The 23,369-nt window shown below is 44.6% G+C and overlaps 1 protein-coding gene across 1 annotated transcript in view; it reads left to right on the top strand.

Moving 5' to 3' along the window:
* Positions 1–5,478: 5,478 nt before the first annotated feature.
* The window catches only part of BCL7C (BAF chromatin remodeling complex subunit BCL7C), an 85,440-nt gene continuing 67,549 nt past the window's right edge, over positions 5,479–23,369 (top strand). The window contains exons 1-2 of the mRNA XM_078652460.1: positions 5,479–5,806; positions 6,547–6,625. Of these exons, the coding sequence (XP_078508586.1) occupies positions 5,715–5,806; positions 6,547–6,625 (171 nt within the window). The 5' untranslated portion in view covers positions 5,479–5,714. The remainder of the gene's footprint in view (positions 5,807–6,546; positions 6,626–23,369) is intronic.

Below are 23,369 nucleotides of genomic sequence, written 5' to 3'. Positions count from 1 at the left end.
TGTTTACGAGTACCCATGGTTTAATTGGTCACCTGAATGCAATAAAAGCATTGCAAAAATCTAACATCCAATTGAGAATACTAATGAAATGGCATATTTTAATCCAAAACTACAGACTGAGATTAAAGTAGATGTCAGCCCTGTGGGGTTGGGTGCAATCCTTTCCCAGCACAGCAGACACGAGGACGCTCAAAGCACATTGTAGCTTATGCAAGCAGAAGTCTGTCACAGACTGAGAATGCCTATTGCCAAACTGAAAAAGAAAGTCTAGCTGTAGTGTGGGCTTCTAAACATTTCCATGTGTTTCTATATGGCAAACACTTTACCCTTGTCACAGACCACCAGGTGTTGCTCACTATTTTTGGGAATCCAAAGGCCAAGATGCCCCCTCGCTTTGAGGGCTGGGCAATGAGATTGCAAGAATATGATTACATTATTATGCACAGCGCAGGGATCCCGCTGACTACTTCTCCGGAGTGCCAGAGCCTTGTACAAGTATAACATCTAAAGTGGATGAGCCCTATGTTGGCTTTGTAGTCAAGTCAGGTATACATGCAGCTCTTTTGGTGGAACAATTATTGCTGCCACCAATACATATTGAGATCTGTTGATTCTCCAAACATTATTTTCCAGCCATCCTGTATGAAAAACACTTGAACTCTTATGGATGACTTCTAATACAAAAATGTGAGCGAGGAACTCTCTGTCACTCAAGAAGGCATTATATTACAAGGGTCTAGAATTGCCATCCCAAGGAGTCTGAGACAACAAGTCATTGAACTAACCCATGGGGGTCATCTTGACATTGTTGCCACTAAGAGAGAGCTCTTCTAGACTGAGCATGGATTACTCACCTTGATGAAGTTTTGAAAGATAATTAAAGACCTGTCACTTGTGCAATGGTTTGTCTCCCAAAACAACGCAACATCCATTAGTTATGTTTGACCTCTTGAAGCAAGTGTGGGAGAGAATTGTAGTTGTCTTCTTTCGACCTCTTAACAATGGACATCATCTAATGGTAGTTGTTGATGAGTACTCATGATTTCTTCTTGTGGAAGACCTGTTGTTAACCCCACATGACAAAGTCATTGAGACATTAAATTAAATGTCTGCAACATGAGGGGACCCCTCTGCTCCAAAGTCTGACAATGGCCCACTGTTCAATAGCAGAGAGTTTAAAGATTTTCTCCTAAACATGAGTGTCAAACATCAGAAGAGTACCCCTCTCTGGCCACAGGACAATGATGTTGTTGAAAGTTTCATGGGCACCCTGAAGAGAGTAGTTCAGAGCACTGTGCTAGAAAAAAGTGATCTCATATCGGCTCTATGCTCAGCCCTTCATGCTTATAGATCAACTTCCCATTCAATTAGGGGTGAAAGCCCTGCCACCTTGATGTTTGGGAGAGCCGAGTGAACAAAACTGTTGCAATGGGCCACACATAGGTTGACCGATGCAGACAAGATACGTATGACAGACTCCTTGCACATGTCCAAAATGAAGACCTACGCTGACAAATGCTGATGTGCCCGGGACATGGGTTTCAAGGATAGAGAACAGGTCCTGGTCAAAAACAAACAGAAATGCAAGTCTGATGCTCCGTTTGATGCTGAACCCCTAAGAGTTATGGTAAGCAAAGGACATATGGTGACTGCTGCAGAGACGTAGCTAGAGCTTCTGGCGCCCGGGGCTATCCCTCAGATTGGCGCCCCTGATAGGTACTTGGGCGGGGGGGATGCGGGGGAAAAAAGACGGCACGCAGCGGAGGTGGATTGGCAGGCTTTCAGACACTCCAGGCTGCTATCTAGGCTTTTCTTTCTGTTCAGTCCAGGAATTCCAGCTAACTGGGAGATTCCTTACAGTTTTCCTGCGAACAATCTGATCTTGGAAGGGTCCTCCTATTTGATGGAGTTGCCCAATCCAAGGGATCGAGGGTGGTGTCTGGTTCAGACAAGAAAGTGCCACAGGCCCTTTTAAAGAGGTAGGTTTTTAAAGTGTTTACTGAACTGAAAGAAGATGAACTCATAAACAAAGTCTAGCTAATTTCACAGGAGTAGGACCATACCTATCAGAGCTTTAATCAATGCTTCCGATACCTGGAGTTATTTTAGTAAGAGCAGGCAACATTTCTGGATAACAGATTTCTCATGGGTAGTGTGTGACCATTTCTTATAAGTAGCAAGTGCCTCTACAATGAAAGGCTGCATGTATGGGACACAAAACCTGGAACTGGTTGTTTTACTGCTTCAGACTATAAAGGCGGGGCATCAGTGCCCGGGTGACATGGTTGTGTTTTATTTTATTTAAGAATAGTCTACATGCCACGTTCTGGATCATTAGCTGTTCCACATTTGTGCTTCTTCTCGGTCCTTAACTGCATTTAACCTATTTGATATTACGAGTAAAAATGACAGATTTGTTGGAACAAGAACCCATAAGCTTTCTGCAAGCAGCTAGCCTTCTTGTCTTTCATTTGCTGCACAATACACAAGGTGAACATGAGGATTGGTGCAGACTCAAAACTGGGGGAACCGAAAAGCAAGGTAACAGTTACTGCTCCTTGGCAACACAACTAATTCTGAAAAGCCCAGCAATTGTTTAAAGTGCGTAAACTATTCACCTGAAGATAGCACTGTGCGAATATTTCATCATAAGTAGAAAAAACTTCTATGAACCACCTGTACCTACTGCATGACATGTTTTATACATTCAGACAATTGCAATTTTGGCAGCTGTCCTTCAAAGCACTGGAAACACATTTATTAACCCACGCGAGACAAGTCATCTCCACTTGGCGCATCTGTCACTGGGCCGGTGACAATGGCAATGGCCAGGTGATAGAGCCTACAGAGGTGAGTCATCTTGTACAAGTAATGTCAGGCCTGACTAGCAGGCATTAAATTACCAGACCAGAACACCAGAGGGCTTGTTGCTTTTCAGTAGCAGGCTTGTGACCTCTTGAAGAGGCTATGAGCCTGCTACTGAAAAGCAACAAATCAATAAGATGTCGGACTGTCAGGAGATTAATAAATAGGTCTTTCACACTCTGGTGTTGTATGGAAGTTTGCACTGAAAGAGCTTTGGCTATGTTTTGTAGCGGATAAAGCAGTCACAAATCAAGGACCATGTGCTTAGCGTGTATGTAAAACTCTGAGAACCTGACAGGTGGAAAAAAAAGAACGGAAAAGCGTTTTCAATCCATTATATAGGTCAAAGTGTTTCGGTAATAATATTGTATTATTCCATATTAATTGAGAAGTGAGCGGCTCGAGAGGCATGAATGACGAGGCAGTGGCTGACGAGGAATTTCACTACAATCTTATCTAATAACATATTTTAGCGCCTCGTCAGGGATAATAAGCGCTATGTGCAGTAAATACTCACGGCCCGGTCGGGAATCTCGAAGCGGTGGCGGTCGGTCTCGAACTAAGTGAGACTCATACTGCTGCTGTTCTTTATCAGCTGGACTGTCTGCGGCCTGCAAATCACCCTTCACTGCAGAGACTCCACTAAAGAGAGGCCGAAGTGCGTAGGGTGACCAGAATTTTAAAGCAAAAAAACGGGGAATTTCACAAAAATAGAAGAAGGACTACAATTTCACTTCAAGCGATGAGAGCGCACCTCAGCAGAGAATTACAGAACAGGCAGTAAGAACATACATAAAACGCAATTTTTAAGCCCAGTAGCTTGCCTGTTAATTACATTGCTTGTTTGAAGCAACTGCTAACTAACCCTGCTTTGTAAAACCTAAAAAAACACTCCCACAGTTTTCAGTCGACACTCTCTAAAAACCGGGACAGGAGCTACATTTCTTGAAATTTGCTGGGACAGCTGGTTAAAAACAGGGACCGTCCTGGCAAAATGGGGACGCCTGGTAACCCTACATGGTGGTGGTGCTCATTAGCAGTATATTTTACTGTACAGCGCGGGGGCTGGCCGAAAAAGATGCCCAGGGCCGTCATTGGTAGCGCTTTCGCGCGCTACAAGATTGACGGCCCTCGGATCCACATACACTGTAGGCAGAGCGCTGCACCACCACTAAGCTAGGTGGTGTAGTATTTGCAAGCATGTGTGCTTGCACTTACTACACGTGTGCAGTGCCAGCTGCTCAGTTATAGCTGCACGTGGGGGGTGACCGTTGACCGGCGTGTACAGCAATGTCAGTGTCCCGACTGACTCCCTAACAAAATCCTGCTCAGCCGCCGCCCGCAAATTAGTGCTGCCTGGGGCGGACCGCCCCCCCCTAGCTACGCCACTGGACTGCTGAACGCCTTGGGAATTCCATCACGAGAGACTTGTCACAATTCAAGCTCCTACTTCGATGTTCGTTGGCTCCAGATATCAGGAATGAGATCTGTCCACCTGAAGGTCTAGAGAGCCCACATTCTATGCCTATCTCTGTATCCCTTGTGTCTGAGGCAGGTCCAGCTCCTCCTCTTCATCAACTTCACAAGACTACGCCTGGCAGACTGGTACGAGCATCTTGATGCATCATTGAGGAACTGTGTTGAATATATGTGATATGTGTACTTTTTATTATACAGGGGGGGAGATGTAGTGTCTTGCAGATATATATATATATAGTGGGACCCTTCTGGTCCCTGGCAGACTTCTTATTGGAATGATGTATTCATTTGGATGTGTCTGGGTGTGGTTAATGAAGTTCATGACTCAATGCAGGCAGTTAATGGTTGCACTTTGAAGAATAAAGATGTGCACTACAGAGCTCTGTGTGTGGCGTGGTCATTTGAATGCGACTGAGCTGGCGAGAACACTACATAGCTCCCCAGACAAATGCTTTTAAGAAACAAATTTAGGGAAACCTGTAACAGAGATAAGAGAGGCATAAGCAATCACAGTTAAGGAGGCCTAGATGGAGAAATGGGAGAGAGAGACACACAAAAAGAGAGATGGCAGGAAAAATTGAGAAATGAAGGACATATGAAAAGGAGGAAGAAACTGTTAAAAGAAGAAAGGGTAAAAAGATGAAAGGATGTGTGCAAGGGTGAAAGGAATGACAAATGGAATGGAAAAATAACATCTGCAGGGGTAGGCAAAAGAAAAAAAAATGGAAGGTGATGGGTGCATTGACAAAAGGAGTGTAAAGTGATGGATAGATGATAAAGAATGCATGGTGTATACATGGATGGACGAATGGTAGGAAATATGAGTGGAAGGATGGATTAAGACTAATGTTGTAAGGGTGGATAGATAGAATTGTAAAGGAAGGAAGGATGGATGGATGGATGAAAGCATGAAAAGATAACTAGATGGATGAAATTTTTTTGTGTGCCCGGGCCGATTTTCAATCCCAATTCGACCCTGTCAAAGAACACAGAGACACAATTATACCGTAGACTCCTACTAAACTTCAGAGTAGAAACGGATACAAATTGACTCTTCCGGCCAATAGATGGCGCTGAGCACGCGACGCCCCGACTGTAGAACTCTCTTTTATGTCGTTTTCCTTTTTTTTCTTAATTCTAACTTTTTCACCTCACTTCCTGCTAATGTAGTGTTTTGTGTTTGTTAAACGTTGTTGGGGAAAGTGTGGGCCTTTAAAATATATCGCGAGGGTTCGGAAAAAAACCACCGCTGTGCCATCAAAATGAAGTACTCGCGTTGTATATTAAATCTCTAGCAGTTATGCCTCCCTCGGCTCTCTTCAAGGCGCGGATTTGATACAAAGGGTGCAGAAGGCAGGGGTCGAGCCCGAATGTCGGGGCGCACAGCAAGGGCCGAGACCCGAAGCCGGGCCAAAGATGACATCAAGAAAGTGATGGCGGTGATAGAGAAGGTTAGGCGATGGTAAGTGCATGGAGGGGTTTGAGGGCTAACCACTAAATAACCCAGAGAGAGCGAGGATTGAATGCACGCGCAGAGCTGTGTCAGGCTCCCATTAATAGAATAGAAAAGATTCTATAGCTCAGGTTAGAGGAGCATAGATACGTTCTGTGCAGCCTCCGATTAGGTAACAGGGGAGGAGTGCCCGGACAGGCTTGAAATGCTGCGAGAGCTGTCTGCATCCCAGCGCCGTCGAGCTTGACTGTGTTGAAGTATTTTAGCAGCGCTGTGTGTAGTTGCCAGTGCTGGAAAAGCAGGGAGTGCTGCAGTGTAGGATGGATGTGCATTGGTAGAGCTGCGCGTGCGGTCCAGCAACAGAACACCTGGTGCTGCGCAGTATGAGGTTGCACGTACTCGAGAGTGCGGCTGCTGTATGTGGTCTACACTGAGGTGCGCAGGCAGGTGTGTGTGTGTCAGTGTGTGTGATTTCCAGAACTGGAACAGCAGCAGTTAGGTAGATGTGCATCGTTCAAGTTGTGTGCTGTTTCCAGTAACAATACTTGCAGTGCCTGATGACAGGACTGGGGTGCACTGGCAGAGCGGCGCATGTTGCCCAGTACCGTTGCACGTGACCTGCAGGTCGGAGTTGACGTTCTTTGGCTGAGCTGTGTGTGTGGACCTCGGTACTGGAATGGACGGGGTGTCGCGTGGCCGGATGCGTTGAGCGTGCTTTGCGTCTGACCTGCCTCTTCTTCGCTCTGCAGGGAGAAGCGCTGGGTGACAGTTGGAGACACCTCCCTGCGCATCTACAAATGGGTCCCAATCATCGATCCCCGGGAAGAGGTGAGTGAGCCTCCTTACGTTTGTCTTTGGCTGGTCGGCGACGACCTGTTGAGAATACTCCCATAATTTCTCAAGGTTCTTATCTCATTAAACTTGTGCTCTCTCAAAATGAGACCGACTTAGTCTCAGCTCTACGAGCCTCTCTAGAAGTCTCTTTTCACTGTATCCATCTGCATGAATCCTTTCCCCGAGGCTTAGTAACCCCAAGTGACTGAACTCCATGTAGGCAGCCCGATGGGTTGAACTGCCACTGCAGATATCTGTGTGTTACTTCCTTCATGGTATATATGACTCCAGACTGATACAAGCAGGTGTTAGCGCTGGAAATGGGATTAAAACTCAGGGCTAAATTGCGCAGCTGGGGCTTTTGATTATGATTTTTGTCAGGAAAATCATGATGGCAATCATAAGGCAAATAGTACCAAAAATGAGGCTGTGCACCTTGGAACAGGGGAAAACACATGAATTGTGTGCGTGTTCGTTCCATCGTTTCAAGTTTTGAACTCTGAATAAGGTGCATGTTTGCACCTGTTAACCACCACACCCCAAGCAATCTGCATTTATTGGATGAGCATTTGCACTCCGGAATCAGCCCGGTTTGTAATCAGGGCTAATAAGGTCATTTAAAAGTGGATGTTAATGGCGCAGAACGAACATTTGTGCAATAATGTATTTGATGTTTCTGTATAGCACCTACCGATGTGGCAATAAATCGTACTGCACAGTGTCACATTTTTGATCTGCAACAAATCGAGCATGCATTGCTTCTTAAGCAATTTCTGCCTTTTAATGTATGTTTAATGGCATGGCAGGTATATATGTTTTTTCATTATGTGTAAATAATTAATGTTCATGAATGCATGCATTAAAATTTAAATGTTGTTTTGTGTTTTGCCAAAAGCCATTCAAACAAGTAGAGACGTGCATATGTAGTTTACATGTGAATACACCGATTATAAATATTGCCTAAGATTTATGTATACTGTATAGCAAAAAATGGATCTCCTATATGTCTGTAAAGACAGAGATCCATTCCCAATAAAGTGAATAATATGGTAGGAAGGGGGGCATCCCTTTCTGTGACATGATTTCCCATAATACCACTTCACGTATTGTCAATGCATGCTAACTATGGTAATACGTCCCTACTCTGCTTTTTTAGGGTGTATGCCCAAGGGACAGCTAAGAGGGAATGCATCATAAGAAGATGGACGGGTTAGTAAGGGGAATAAGTGATGGACAGGCTAAGAGACTGTGGTAAGACAATAGAGGTCAAACATCCCACATTCTGGGCCTGGTTCCATGTTTGTTGGATTGAAGATGTGTTGTATCACACCTGATAAATACGGCACCACAGGGATCGGAATTTATTGGGCGCATTAGATAGCATCTATTCTGAGTCTGCTGGTGTATAACATGCAGACTTTGGTGGCTACTACCCCAGAATCCATATTTCTCAGTAAATACCATACTGCCTTTCCGTGTTGAATTTCTGCGGTTTTGTTCTGCTGCGATTTCCCTAAGGGTAACTTATTTAACACACTCTGTACTTAACGGGGGCACTAAATACCATCCAACTCCAAATTCAGGCCCCCCAGAGAACAGAGCTTTACACAAGGGTTAGAACATTCTGACAAACTCTGAATCAGAGCTTAAGTGGTTGTTTGGAAAGTGGTGGTCGTTAAAGTAGTTCACTGAAATGGGGAGAAGCAGGATATTACAGCAATCTAGACATTCTGAAACAGACTTCTAGCGCAGATTCCTCCCCTTTTAATCCCCAGTCAATCAATCAATCAATAATCCTTTATTCGGTATTTAAAAAAACACCATAAAAGTTCATATTTACACAATTAGAAAGTCACCATAACAGATACAGTTTATAAACATCACATGCCCACTGTAGAATAAAGTAAGAGAACACAAAATTCAGTCAGCACAACCCTCTTGTGTTCCTCAGCCTTAAAGCAACCTTGATAAAATTCATGACACAAATCAGCGAAAGGGGGTCGTTAACCCTTTGCAAGAATAATAGGGCAACCGTAGCTCGTCGAAACTTGGCCTGTTTTAAAATACCTACTAAAAATCTACGCCTAGGTAATACATAAAATGGACATAATAATACAAAATGAAGGGTGTCCTGCGGAGACGGATTGTCGCAGCCGCAGGCACCCTTCTGCTCAACAGTTAGAGTAAAACCTGGCGGGTCAGATCCCCAGTCGTTGGGATGCCTTCACTCAAGTGATGAAACAGTAGAGTAGCGGCCAGTGATGCCAAGCAACCACATTTAGCAATAAGCCTCACATAAACTATGCTTGCATTATTGCTTAAATATCAGCTTTAAATCTAATTCTAAAAATACAGTAATTTTGTCTGAGACATCAGTTTGTAAGTTTCTGAAAATGCAGACCTTTCATTGTGAAATAAAAACGCTGCTTTTTTGATACATTAGCTGAATCTACTTCCCTTTTGCAACACCCCAATGGAGTCAAAATGCTAACAGCTTGTCAATTTCACCAAGTGCTCACATGTACTCCTGCAAAATGAACAATTGATGGACAGAATGCAGAGCAATGTCATACATTCACCGTAGTACAGAGATCGGGGCCTAAATCCATCGTTTTTTGCTCTCCATGCCATTCCAGGTTCAACCCAGCCATACGCAAATCAGCCTTGACCCTGTGCCCAGTGGGAACAGTCCACCCAAACTGCCATGCCAGGTCCTCCCTGGACTGGAAACAGGTATCCTATGACCGTTTTTGGGGCTTCACCCCCTCATCAGCCAGGGTAGCATGACTCCAGTGGCATGGAGAGCACAGTACCCACGTCTGGGCATACCTGTCCCACTCAGGGTGACAAATGCAAGAAGAACAAACCAGTCCCAGGATTCTTGTTTCTAGTCCAGGGAGGAGTTGACTTGGTAGTTCGGGCTGGGCTGTACCCATGACACACAGGGTCAAGACTGATTTGCATATGGCCAGGTCTAAACTGGGGTGGCATGGTGAGCAAAAGAAGGATGGATTTAACCCAGATCTCTTGACTGGGGTTGAATGTTTGCATTGTTCAGCATTCCGTCCATCATTTGTTCCTTTTGCTTTTGTCTCCCTAAGTGGGAAGGGTATGCCCAGACGTGGATCCCATGCACACTGCACCACTGGATTAAAGCTAGCCTGGTTGATATGGGGCAATACCCCGAAACAGGTCCCAGGATGCTTGTTTCGGGCCAGGGAGCACCTGGCTTGGCAGTTCGGGCTGGACTGAACCCATGAGGCACAGGTTCAAGTCTGATTTGCATTCGGCTGGGTCCAAACTGGGGTGGCGTGGTGAGCAAAAGAATGATGGATCAAGCCCAGATCTTAGTGACTGGGGGTGAATGTTTGCATTGTTCAGCATTCCATCCATCACTCCTGTCACACAGGGACATATTCTACCCTTTGTCCCCATTTATCATCGTCATCATTTTCCAGCACTGCACTAGGGATAACCTGATTTATGTTGAAATGCTGTAAAAAATCATAACATTAATTTCAGCATGAGCAGCATCGTAACAGAGCCCATATTATGTAATGGAGAGGCACAAGTAAGTCAAAAACACCTATAGTATATCAAAGGTTGGTCTTTATTTTGCCAGAGATATCAAGAACCGTGACATTTGTCAAGAATGCTCACTTTGTATTGCATTTCTCTGCGGATTTGTAACGTGTATGCTTTTTATTTTTACTTTTATATTTCTATTTCTACCTTTCTTATACCCCTCTTCTTTCTTCTTTAGTTCTCTTTCTCCTCCTAATACATTCTTGAACATCATATTGGTTAATTTTAGATCATAAATTGCGATTATTACATTCTCTATATTTCTTTCCCATCCCTTCTTTTCTCACTTACGGTGTGAAACAATAGCCCCCCCCTCCTTTTTTTGTATTGCTCATACTCTACTCCAGAACAATATTATGGTTTTATCTTCCTGATTTAATTATGATAAAGGGTATCATTATGGGATATTCATGATACTGATGGCCTCGCTGGCTTCCATTCCATGTTGCCTTAAACGCATCCTCCCAGTTCTAATTTTGAAGTTTCAAAAGCTATTCCTTGTTGTCTGAACATTTATTGTTGGACACATACCTGATCATTGTTCATAATCTGGTAGTTTTTTTCTTTTTAGATCAATGCTCATCAACATACTTAATAATATTCTATTTCATAACCTAGACTTATCGTCTCACACTCATCTTTTGTACTTTGCTACATTGCTATATTTCTTTTTTATGTACTTATTGCCTAATTTTACTGCTTTTTTAAATTCTTTTATTTCAACTTCATTCAACTTGCTTGAAGCTGTGAAAATTGTTTCTTTAAATGTGCATCGATTGATATGCTACATCAAAAGAAAAGAAATCTCACTTACTTTGCTCATAGTACACCGGACATTGCTTTGTTACAAGAAACACACCTTACTCCCTAAGAATGTGAAAAACGTAAACAAGATTGGGTTTGTCATGTTCTACATGCTAGTTTTACTTCTGAGAGCAATGTTAATGATTCCATTCCACAACGAAAACGTGTTGCCATTCTCCGAGGTAAACACTTGCCATATAACATTTTACAAACTTGGAAAGATATAGAGGGTCCCTATGTCTCCAATAAACTTCCAAATTTGTGATACTTTTATCATTCTAGGCACAATTTACGCTCCAACGATTCCAAATTTAGTAGATTATTTACATCGTTTGGCTCCTCTCAAGTATTACTGGTGGAGAATGGAACATTACCGTAGACCCATTTCAGATTGGGCAAAACAGACATCCATCATTAGAGACAGATATTTGCTCTTAGATTTTCTTAAGGATCATTCATTACAACCCTGGAGACTATTAGCATCCGAATGAGAGTTCACAATCCGAATTCACTTCCTGCCCACATTCAGTACGAATCGGAATGGATTACTTATTGACCTCTTCATCTGTCCTCCCATTAATAACTCAGGCTAATATAATTCCCTGCCGTATATCAGATCATGAACTATTGAAAACTGCTTGGATCTTGTACTCTCCCGTTTCCCTGAACCTCATTGAAGACTTAATCACTCCTCATATAAGACCCCCTTAGAAAAACGTAAACTGTGTACTTAATGTGGAACATTAGCTAAAAGATAATGAACATTCAAATCTAAATGCTCACACACTGGGGCACCAGAAACGCAGTACTGAGCGGTCTAATCCTACCCTCCTCTTTCCCTCCTCCACTCTCTGTCTACTTCCCCTGCTCCTACCCCCCCCCACTCCCAGGAATATCTCCCCTTGCCTGCTTTCACCACCTAGCCCCCTGTCCTTTTGTGCCCTTTGACCAAGCACTCCTTCTCCCCTTTTTTGGGAAAGATCCAAGTTATATACACTGGAGTCTCAGCATACCCGCTGAGAGAGTCCACAGCGCCAAGGGAGCCACTCACAATTGCGGTATGGGATGGGACCCCTTGCCAAAGAACTCCCTCTCCCCTTTTTGGGGAAGGATCCAGTAAATAGGCCTTGGAGTCTCAGAGACCCCTGCTACTCACAATTGCGGTATGGGATGGCACCTCTTGCCAAACACACTCCCTCTCCCCTTTTTGGGGAAGGATCCAGTAAATAGGCCTTGGAGTCTCAGAGACCCCTCTGAGAGAGTCCACTGCGCTTAGGGAGCCTCTCGCAACAGAGATGGGGAAATGATACCGCTCACCCTGGGATCACAGCTTCTGGACTTTGGGCGCAGCTTTGGCTCGCCTACAGTTTTGTGTCCCTGTCAACCTCCCCCTCCTCTTGCCATGCTGTGTCCCTAACCCTCCCCTCCTCTTTCCGTCCTCCACTCTTTGTCTACTTCCACTACTCTTACCCCCCCACTCCCTGGAATATCATCCCTTGCCAGCTTTTTCATCTACCTTTTTATATTCCTTTTTGTTTGTCTCAACCCTACTTGTAACTCAAATTGCCATGCTGTAATAACTGTGTAACCTTTGTAAAGCTGTAACCTGCAATTTATTGTCTGATACCCATGTAAAGCGCTCTGATACTTCCTGGTCTAGTCAGCGCTATATAAAACCTTTTTATTTTTTATTTTTAACAATTTTTATTAGTTAGCAGTGTAACAACATACACGTTAACATTTCGCACGACAATATTATTGCAGACTTCTTACATACAGTTGCATCTATTCGTGAACTCAAAATATAGTCCCCAAAATGACACGTTTCTGCGCACCCCACCTTTTCTAGCAGTTCCCTAGGTCCTAGCTAATTCTCTGTCATCATCTTCATCAGAGCTGGCAGTATCTTCTTCCGGCAGTGGATCACATATGTCTCCCCTGTACACATTCCAGGGAGTCCACACCTTGTTCCATTTACGTGGACTCGATCTAGTTATATATACTGCTCGTTCCGTTATCATTAGCATGTCCATGTTTCTGCTCCATTGTGATAAAGTGAGCAACTCTGCGGCACCCCATTTTTGCGCTATGTCTCGCTTAGCTGCCATGATTGCCAATGTGCCCCATATTTGCCCACATCTGGATAGGTCGTTTGGATCCCACACATTCAAAATACATTTACGTTTATGTGGCTCTGGTATTGGGGAGACCTGTAGTGTTTGCGACACAGTACGCATCACTTGTCGCCAGTACTCCATTATGAAAGGGCAGTCCCAGAGGGTATGAAATCGTGTACCCTCTTCACCACAGCCACGAAGACAGTAAGGATGCGGGGTCCTTTGTAGTTTGTGTAGTGTAGTTCTAGTGTAGTATATCCTGTGTAGGATTTTAAGCTGTACTAATCTGAGCTTGGCCGAAATACCCACTTCTCTTGGGGATGCCAATGCCTCATTCCATTCCGTCTCGTCCATGTCGCCCAGGTCCTCCTCCCACGCAGTCTCAACGTTGGATCTGGTAAGTTATTGACCAATTTGCGGTAGGTACGTGATGTTGCACCCTTTTGCATGAAGTCAGTGAGCAACCTGTCTTCCAACGGAGAGGATTCGGGTACCTCGGTGTCTATCGGTATTGCCTTATCTGTATGTATCTGTAAGTTTCATTCGGTCCCAGACCATATTGCTGTAGAAGCTGCGTGAACGGGATCACTGTTCCCTTGTCCCATAAGTCTCCCACTGTAGATATTCCGATGTTATCCCATTGTGTAAACCCCTTGCTTTGTCGTAGTTGTCCCAGCTTCTTCGTGTCCCAGAGTGGGGTGAGCTTCGTGAGTGTTCCCTTCCACCCCAATTTCGCCTGTGCCATGTGCCAGAGTGTGGTCGTGTGTTTCGAGGGTCCTATCAGTTTCGCCACCTGTCTTTTGTTATATAGCACTGATAGCATGCTGTAGCGGGCAGTCAGCAGCAAGTGAGGGTGCTTTCCCCTTCATCACGTACAGTACCGATTTTGACCAGTTTAAAGTGTAGCCCGATGTTTTCCGGTAAGCATCGCAGAGGTGGAGGAGTGCTGGTATGCTCCTGTCCGGGTCTGACAGATATACCAACATATCGTCCGCATAAAGTGACACACGATCCTCCCATCCTCCCATCCTTCTTGCCAGCTAATCCCTTTCAATAATGGTGTTGTTTGAAGCAATGTTGCCAGCGGTTCCAAAACCAGGGCATATAGCAGGGGTGACAGGGGGCAGCCCTGTCGGGTCCCTCTTGCTAGTTTGATCGTTCGGGAGATGTGGCCGTTGGCAGTAATCTGAGCCACCGGGTTGGAGTATAGGAGACGTATCCATGCTATGAATTTGGGGCCAAATTTCATATGTGTCAGGACTGCGAAGAGGTGTCCCCATTCCACCATAACGAACGCCATTTTGGCATCCAAGGAAAGGATCACTGTTGATTCCACTAAGAGCGGTGCGCGAGCCAGGACTCCATGCACACGTCTAAGGTTAAGGGCGGTGTTCCTATGCGGTAAAAATGCCGAGTGATCCGGGTGGATCAACTGCGGGAGATGGGTCATTAGCCTATTGGCTAAGAGTTTCGCAAGAATTTTAACTTCCGCATTGAGAAGTGATATTGGGCGATATGACGTGCATTCTGTCGGCGGCTTACCGGGCTTTGGGATTGCAACTATTGTCGCGGTTCGCTGGTCTTGAGGGAGTTCCGCCCTCGACAAGCTTTCTGTGTACATTGCCAGTAGTGGCGGACTGAGCGCTTCCGACATAAGCTTGTACCATTCTATGCGAATCCCGTTAGGGCCCAGAGCCTTGCCCGATTGTATTGCATGTATAGCCAATTGTATTTCATCGACCGTAAGATCTGCGTCTAGTTCTTGGGTCGCTTCTGGCGTGAGTATTTGGGTCCCGATATGGCCGAGGGAGGCCAACGCGACATCCTCCGTGATATATATATATATATATATATATATATATATATATATATATATATATATAGATCTCTCGATCTCTCGATCTCTCGATCTCTCGATCTCTCTCGTATAGACCGTTTCAAAGTGATCTGCCAGTGTGTGTATTATTTCTTCTGGGTGCGTCTGAAGTGTTCCCACCTCCGTGTGTAATTGTTGTATGCCTCTATTGCCTCCCTCTTTCTTATCTAACCAGGCTAGCATTTTGCCGGCCTTATCTCCCACATCGTAGATTTTATGGGTTGTTGCTGATATACTGGCGATCACCTGCAACCTGAGATGTTCTTTATGTTGTTGTTGGCGTAATTGCAAAGTGTGAGAAGATTCCGCCGTGGGGTTTGACATGTGAGCTATGTTCTCCGTGTGTAATGAAAGTTCTAACTCAAAGAGCTCCTGTCGTTGTATTTTCTTGTACCCGGTAATGGAAGCCATTGCGTGTCCTCGAAGGACAGTTTTATATGCTTCCCAAAGAGTGGAAGGGGAGGCTACCGACGCTTCGTTATCTTCAAAATAGTTTTTGGTTGCTGCCGTGAGATCTTCTTTTTTTAATTTTGGGGATTTTCAGATAATTGGGATATATTGGATAAATCCGTGCACGAGTCTTCTCCCGGGAGGAGAGGGTTAATACTATCGGAGAATGATCTGATATTCCCCTGGGTAGTATGTCTATGGTGTCTACGTTGCGCATGCTGTCGCCGAGCATCAGGAAATAGTCTATTCGGGATAAACTGTTGTGGGCTGTTGAGTGGTAGGTGTATTTTGTGCAGTAGGGTGTTTGTGCCTCCAGATATCCGTCAAGCCCAGCGCCTCCAAGAATCTCTGAAGATTGGAAGGGCCGGACGAGTACGTCCGCTGCGGGAGCGTGTCTAATGTCACATCCATCACTTGAGTTAAAATCTCCTCCTATGATGGTGTCACCTGCTGGGAGATTCAGAAGGAATTCTCCCAGTGCCGGTAGCGCTACTTTTTGAAGCGCTGGAGGTATATATACTGACACTATGTTTAGAAGACGGCTCTCCCACTGCCCATGTATCGCTGCAAAACGTCCTTGGTCATCGACCCTGTGTTGTAGGAGGATAAACGGGAGGACTTCATCAGAATACCTGTCCCCCTAGAGCCTGTGGGGAATTCTGAGTGTACTGCCATTTTGTACCCCCGTCGGTCGAGTGGCTGGCAGGCCCTCCCTGTAAGGTGTTTCCTGCAATAACACCAGTACTGGGCCGTGTCGCTTAATAGCTTGCAGCACCAGCCCTCTTTTGATTTTGTCCCCTAGCCCTCTCACGTTCCAAGTCAGGATCCTTAGGGGTGCTACTGTGGTGCGCTGCAGATGGGCCTCACGTGTCGTAGCTTGTGCGTTTTGTGTCGTAGTGGGATACTGTTAATGTGCTCAATCCCATGTCTGTCATCAGTGCAATATATCTGTCCTCTTTTGGAGCGAGATGTGTGAATACAACATCGTGTCGTGTCGTAACGTGCGTAACTCGAACAATAACAACTAAATCCCCTTCCCCAACCCCCCTCCCTGCCTCCCTGCTCCACGGACATAGAACCGCCCGCCTCCCCAACTTAGCAGAGTGCTCAACCCTCTCCCCAACCATTGTACTTGCTTGCGGGGGTAAGGAGTGTTCATGACGGCAGCAGCCCCAACTGCCCTCTTCTGAGTCTCCCTGACCCGGGTCCGAGGGCAACATGTCCGTCGCAGCTGATAGTAGCTGCTACGTGTAGGAGTGACATGTCCTCCGGGGTCTTGCTGTAATTCACCATCCATCGAACCTGCCTCCATTGGGTTCTCCAGAACGTCTCGATTCGTCGTCTGTGACTCTGCCTGTGGTTTGTCTCGCTGGTTCCGTCGATTTTTATCGTCACAGCGCGGTGCTCCCACCAGACTCCAGCCAATCCTGAGCTGCTTCGGGTGTATCAAAGAACCATGTCTTGTTATTGGCAACCACTCGCAACCTTGCTGGGAATAACATCGAGTAAGGCAGTTCTTTCGTTCTCAGTGCTTTCTTGACCTCTGTAAAAGTCTTCCGCCGTATAGTCTGGGAAGAAGGCAATTGATGAATTCTGTATTTTGATTGGCGGCTGTGCCCTCGCTGCTTGAAGTATGGCATCCCTATCCCTGAAGTTAAACAGTCTGGCCAGCACCGGTCGTGGCGCAGCTCCCTGTTTTGGTGCACCTCTGGGTACCCTGTGCGCTCTCTCTATTGAGAAAAAATTTGACAGACCTTTGGGCTGTAGTTTGGTCGTGATCAGTTCTTCGATATATAGGTCTATCGCTCGTTTGCCTTCCGATTCCGGCACTCCCAAATTTCGTATGTTGTTCCGTCGTGAGCGCCCCTCCTGATCATCCAGTTTCTCCTGTAGCTGTTTATTCATGGCCTCCATACGTTCCATTGCTGTCTGCAGCTCCGAGGTGTCTTCTACTAGAGACTTCGTGACCACTTCTACTTGTGTTACTCGCTCCGCCATTTTGCGAAAGTCTGCTCGCAGTAAGTTAACATCCGTGGCTATCGTTCCCACCGTCGTTTGTACGTTGAACAGTGCTTTCATTATGTCCTCCAATGTTATTTTTTTGCTCCCCTCGCTTTCTGAGCCCTTGCCCGTGGAGTTGCGCCCTTCTTGTAGCGGCTGCGAATTATTCTTGTCGTAGGCATATTTATCCAGCTTAGCCTGAGTTGTGGCGGTTCTCGGTCCTCGTCCCGCCATTTTATTCGTGGTGTCGGAGTTGTAGGGCATATAGGCTTTCTACTGACCCAAGCGCTGCCCCCTGCGGGTCTATAGTGTTCGGTATAAATGTCACTTCTCTAGGGCGTTCTACAATGAGGCACTGTTATTCACGTTTATGTAATACTGTGGCTGTAATCTTGAGTTCCAGAGAAGCAGTATGGTCGATCCTATCAGGGATCATTTGCATGGGTTCACAGTATAAGGCTGCTTCTGTCCTGTGCCGCTACGCCCCCAAAGATATATTGTCAACTGTGCCAACATGAGCATAGAGGCCACTCCATTCACCGGGACTTGTAGTTGGTTGCTCTGTGATCCGCTCCGGCGAGCAAGGTGCTGCCGCTGTGTTTTCGTCCCCCTGCCACTCTTCTCCAACCCCCCCCTTCCAACCGGTGTTGCCGTCGGGCCCCCTGAACCTCCTGTGGCAGCTGTGGGTATGGTACGGGTCTTCCTAATGCCGTCTGCGTGGGCGACCGCACCCTCCAGAGCCCGCGCGGTCTCCAATCCTGAGTCGCGTCTCCAGTCCGCGCGGGTGCCCCGCGCCAGCGGTATTTTGAAGGGGGGGGGGCTCAGAATGAGCGGTGCTGCAGTTGTGCGACAATATGGCAGTCGCCACTGGAACAAGTCCGGAGGGCAAAGCTGTGACGGCGGGGCGCGACCCCCGGCACTGCACTGTCTTTCAGGTCCCGGTTCGAGACAGGCGCTTCTGCTCCGTTTTGTGCAGTCTCCGCCGGTGCCAGGTTTTCACTGTCCGTTTGTTGTGGGTCACGGTGCTGCGATGACCCTGCGCCCTTCCGACGACAGGGCCGACTTCCGGTCGATACTCCCGTCGTCTTTTCACTTCCGCCCAGGCAGGCTGCTACTCGAGGCCAGGCCGCCGTTAGACTTGCAGGTCCCAGACGGAAGTCAGATGTTTTCTGCGGTTTTCAGTGTCGGATGAGTACCGGGGTTTCACCGGACAGTGCCACTCGGTTCCCGCCTTCGGGATCGGCCTCCAGAGGAATAATATTACCGGATTATTGAGCGGATTTATGGGCCGGGGCTGCCTCGATCACGGAGCTCCTCTCTCACACAGCCACCATGCTTGGCTGCTAGCCACGTCCCCTATATAAAACCTTTTAAATAAAATAAATAAATAAGAAAGATACTGCATTTAAAGAGAAACAAGCAAATATTACCAGGATTAACCTGGAAAAAGAAATTGCAACCACTCCCTCTCAAACATGTTCCTCAGACACATTACAGAAATTACTATCAGTGAAATATACTCTGAATAGTACATGTACTTCTCAAGCTGAAAATCTTTTTCATATCTGTCAAAGAGACTGTGAAAGAAGGGAAGAAGCCGGGAGACTTTGAGCTTATCAATTACGACACCAAGAATCGTCCAGAGTGGTCCCTGCCATTAGAAATTCTAAGGCAAAATATTTACCCACCTATCAGAAATGTTATCTCCATTTCAAAATTATTATGAATCATTATATACTTCTATAAATTGTTTGGATCAATCAAGAGGAGGATTTATTTTCTAAAATCAACACCCACAAATTAACACAGGAACAGAAAAAGGAACTTGAAGGTAAAATTACAAATGAGGAAATATTAAAGGCCATTGATAGTTTGGCTACTGGTAAAGCCCCTGGGGAGGATGGGTTCCCCATTGAATTTTATAAGATTACTAAAAATATCACTGCCCCAATCTTAAAATCAGTTTTTCATGAAGCACTGCAAATGGGACATTTGCCATCTGAATTTCTAAGGGCCCATATTACTGTTATCCCAAAAACTGGTAAAAATGTGGTGGAATGTTCTAGATATAGACTAATTTCTTTAATAAACACAGATGCTAACATTTAGGTAAGTCCTAGCCAACTGACCTAGCTTGGTTATTACCTCATTAATATACCCATCTCAGGTTGGATTTTTCCAGGGTCGTTTATCTACCAACCATCTTCGAACTATCTCACATTTATTATGGAAATCAAGGAATAACCGAGACGAGAAAGTCCTTATTTTATTAGACACAGAGAAGGGTTTTGATGTACCAGAATGGGGTTACTTATGACACACTGTGGAAAGAATGGGGTTTGGTATGGTTTTCATTACCCTCACTAGTGGCATGTCTCTTTCACCTACAGCGACTGTTACCTGTGGTGGATTAACATCACCATACTGTAACATCTACAGTGGTACTAGACAAGGTTGTCCCCCATCACCATTACTGTTTTCTTAGCTTTGAAACTGTTAGCTATTGCTATTTGGTCCAACACTGATATTAAGGTAATTGACACACCCGCTGGGGCAATCAAAGCATTTTATTACGAAGATGATGTTCTTCTGACTCTTTCTCACCCTAAATCATCTGTAACCTTGTTAATCTCTCTGCTAAATATATTTTCTGATTTTTCGGGCTATAAAATTAACTAGACTAAATGTGAAGCCCTACCAATGGCCCCCACTACTGCTATAGCCTCCATCAATGATCTACCTTTTAAGTGGCGACATTTGAGATTACTATACTTTTTTTTTTTTTTTAAAGAATTTTTATTATTTTCAATTCTGTCTTACCTTACATCTCTACATTACTAGTACAGCCATTACGCAGATGGCTCATTCGGCAATGTCTCGGGCATTTTGCATCTCTCAGCTATTGCATACCCCAACTGTTCGAACCCCACCTTCCTCCCCCATCCCCCTGTCAGTGTGCACTTAGTCAGCCCCATCAACACCTTCTGACTCATCTAGATTTGCTAACCATCCAAAGGAAAATTCAAACAAACAGGATGTTCCATTGAGTAAATGTACGTTCTTCATGTCCCCGCAGTTGCCCGTTAGTGTCTTTAAACCTGGAACGGGCTGGGCGGTCCCCTTTCCGTATAGCAGGCGTGCGTCCCACATCACTCTGTACCATATATGAATTTGCCATATGCACACTCTCTCTCTCTCTCTGATCTAGCTCTCCCCCCTCTTCCTCCTCGTCATCATCCCTGTCAGGTGCATGCAGTTCTGCCACCAGCGCTCCCCATGCCCTCGCTGCCGCTAAAGCTTTGTCATTCGCAGTTTGAGATTACTATACTTAGGAATTTATCTCAATAGTGGTTTGAAATATATGATCACAGACAATTTTAATCCAGTAGTTAAACAGATCGAGAGAGGTTTTCAACGTTGGTCGCTTCTGAACTCATCGTTATGGGGAAGAGTACAGATTATAAAGATGAATAAAATTCCTAAATGTAACTATATCTTTGGAATTATTCCACTCTCCATTACACAATCATTCTTTAAATTAATGACCTCCACTATACCCCAGTTTGTCTGGGGTGGTGATAAACCCTGTTTAAGTGGTTTGAAATTACACTCCTCTCCAGCTGAAGGTGGATTAACACTTCCTCATTTAGAGAATCATTGAGTTGCACAACAGCTAGCACATTCTATCTATATGTTGCCCACCCCTAGGAACACTCTGGGTAAAACTTGAGCAATCCCTACTTCATTCTAACATAGGCTTAGCTATATATTATACTAAAAACCCACGCCTTACAAATTCTACTAACCCTATCATTTACTCTTCACAGTTAGCTTGGCTGAAAGCACACACTATTACGAAATCTCATACTCCTCTACACTCTCAAGCACTACACTGGAATATCAATGATATTACATATAAAGGTGCTGACACCTGGATTAATCATAACATTCTTCACATTACAGATGTCTTAACACATCAACATTCTCTAAAAACACTCCCAAGCCTAGAACAAGAATGTAATCTTCCTTCATCACAATGTAATAGATATTCTCAACTTTTGTCTGCCCTTGCTATAAAGCATGACAAAAACTCCTGGCATCACTTTCCAATCCCATTTACTCATTATATAAACACATGGAAATACTTCAAGGGTATTGTTTCCGGTCAGTATGCTATTCTGATGGATTTTCTTTACCTCAGAGAACTACAATATACAAATGTGGTGGTCATCACGTTTACATTCAGAGTTTTCAGACAAAGATTGGAAAACTATAACAGAGGACTCGGTGATTCCTGTCTACAATATAGCTGCTTTAAGAGTCTTCATTGTTGGTACTGGTCCACGGCTAAATTATATTCAGCTTAACTTAGTACTGACTCCCATTGCTGGAGATGTAAAACACCAAACCGCGACATAGTTCACATACTGTGGGACTGTCCAAACATCCGCACATTTTGGCATCAGACTGAAGTTAATTTAAAAGACCACTTCCATTAACCTCTCCATTACAAAACACCTATCACTTCTATATGATACATCAGAATTATCCTCTATGTCCACTGATATGTCTAAATGGCTCTCTAAAGCCCTTAGTTTAGCTAATGTTAACTTATTACGTTTTTGCAATTGCAATGGTTTAGCACCCTTCTCAAGACTGCATTACTTTTTGTTCATAATTATTCAACACAAACTCGTGATATTTCATTGCAACTTCAAGAACTCCAGAAATGTCAGGAGAAACATACCAGTGAGTTATGACAGCATTGTCTGTGCTAAGTACGAGGTGGCCTCCTTTGAAAACCTATGTGCACCACAGGATCTAATGGATCAATTCTTTCATAAAAATTGGCCAAATATAAAGTGTTGTCTTCAATAAGAACAGTTTTGAAACAGAGTCCTGAAGAAGTCCATCAGGACGAAACACGTTGGCTACTGGGGTTATTAATATTAAAAAGAGAAAGAATATGAATAAAGAATGTTCTTCGAAACACATCTATTGGAGAATATGATTTACTGAAGTTGTACATGAAATATCATGAGTTTGTGTTGAATCATTAGGAACAAGAAGTAATACTGTCTTGAAAAGGGTGCTGAACCATTGCAATTGTTCTGTGTTGGAAATCTTTTCCACTGAACGTTGAAAGGGGTTGAACTATCGGTCTTGTGCACCTTTAGAAGCATGCAAATAATGTTTCCATGGTAAGGTTTGGTGCGGTAGGATATTGCCTCAACCTCTTGTGTATATCTGTTATATTACGTTTCTGGAAAAGCAATATTATTCCAACTATTCACTCTTGGCTTGAAGCCCTGTTTTAAGTAGCTACGTTTGAAAAGAGTGTTAAGGACTGATGATGCAGAAGCAATTAAGGAGCTAGGAAGTCCTGGAGAGGTCCTTTTGCATTATCTGCATCCCCCCCAGAGGCTTAAGCAGCCAACTGGGGTTATTACAATGTCCAAGGCAGAGCAGAGTTTAGTTACACCAAACCCAGATTTACCCTTCTAACGCACCTAGGCACTGTGTCCACCCTCCCCACCAAAGAAAACAAGCATTGGAAATGCAATGGGTCTCGCATTAGAAAAGTTGGAGCTATTGGTATTGTAAATATAATTCCTTCTTAAGTTCTTTTTATGTTTTTAAAATATAAAAACTATTAATATTGTTCTTTGAAATGCCAATAGTTATAAAATTAGCTAATGTGACACCTATAGCATTAGTAAAGCTACATGTTTAGTTTTCCCCTAACTTACATGGAAGAGAGAGTGAAAGAGGCAGAAACGTGGAGAGTAAAAGAAAGAGCGAAGGGATCTGTAAGCTGAGAGATGTGGCCTAACAGAACGCTCGGTTGTGTGGGCACTGCTGCTCGGGGTATCTGCGCGATTTGTGTAAGTAAATGTAGAGGGAG

The sequence above is a fragment of the Lissotriton helveticus genome, chromosome 7 (assembly GCF_964261635.1).
Source record: "Lissotriton helveticus chromosome 7, aLisHel1.1, whole genome shotgun sequence".
NCBI lineage: Eukaryota > Metazoa > Chordata > Amphibia > Caudata > Salamandridae > Lissotriton > Lissotriton helveticus.
Note: the sequence above shows the minus strand (reverse complement) of the source record. Positions and strands in the feature narration are given on the sequence as shown.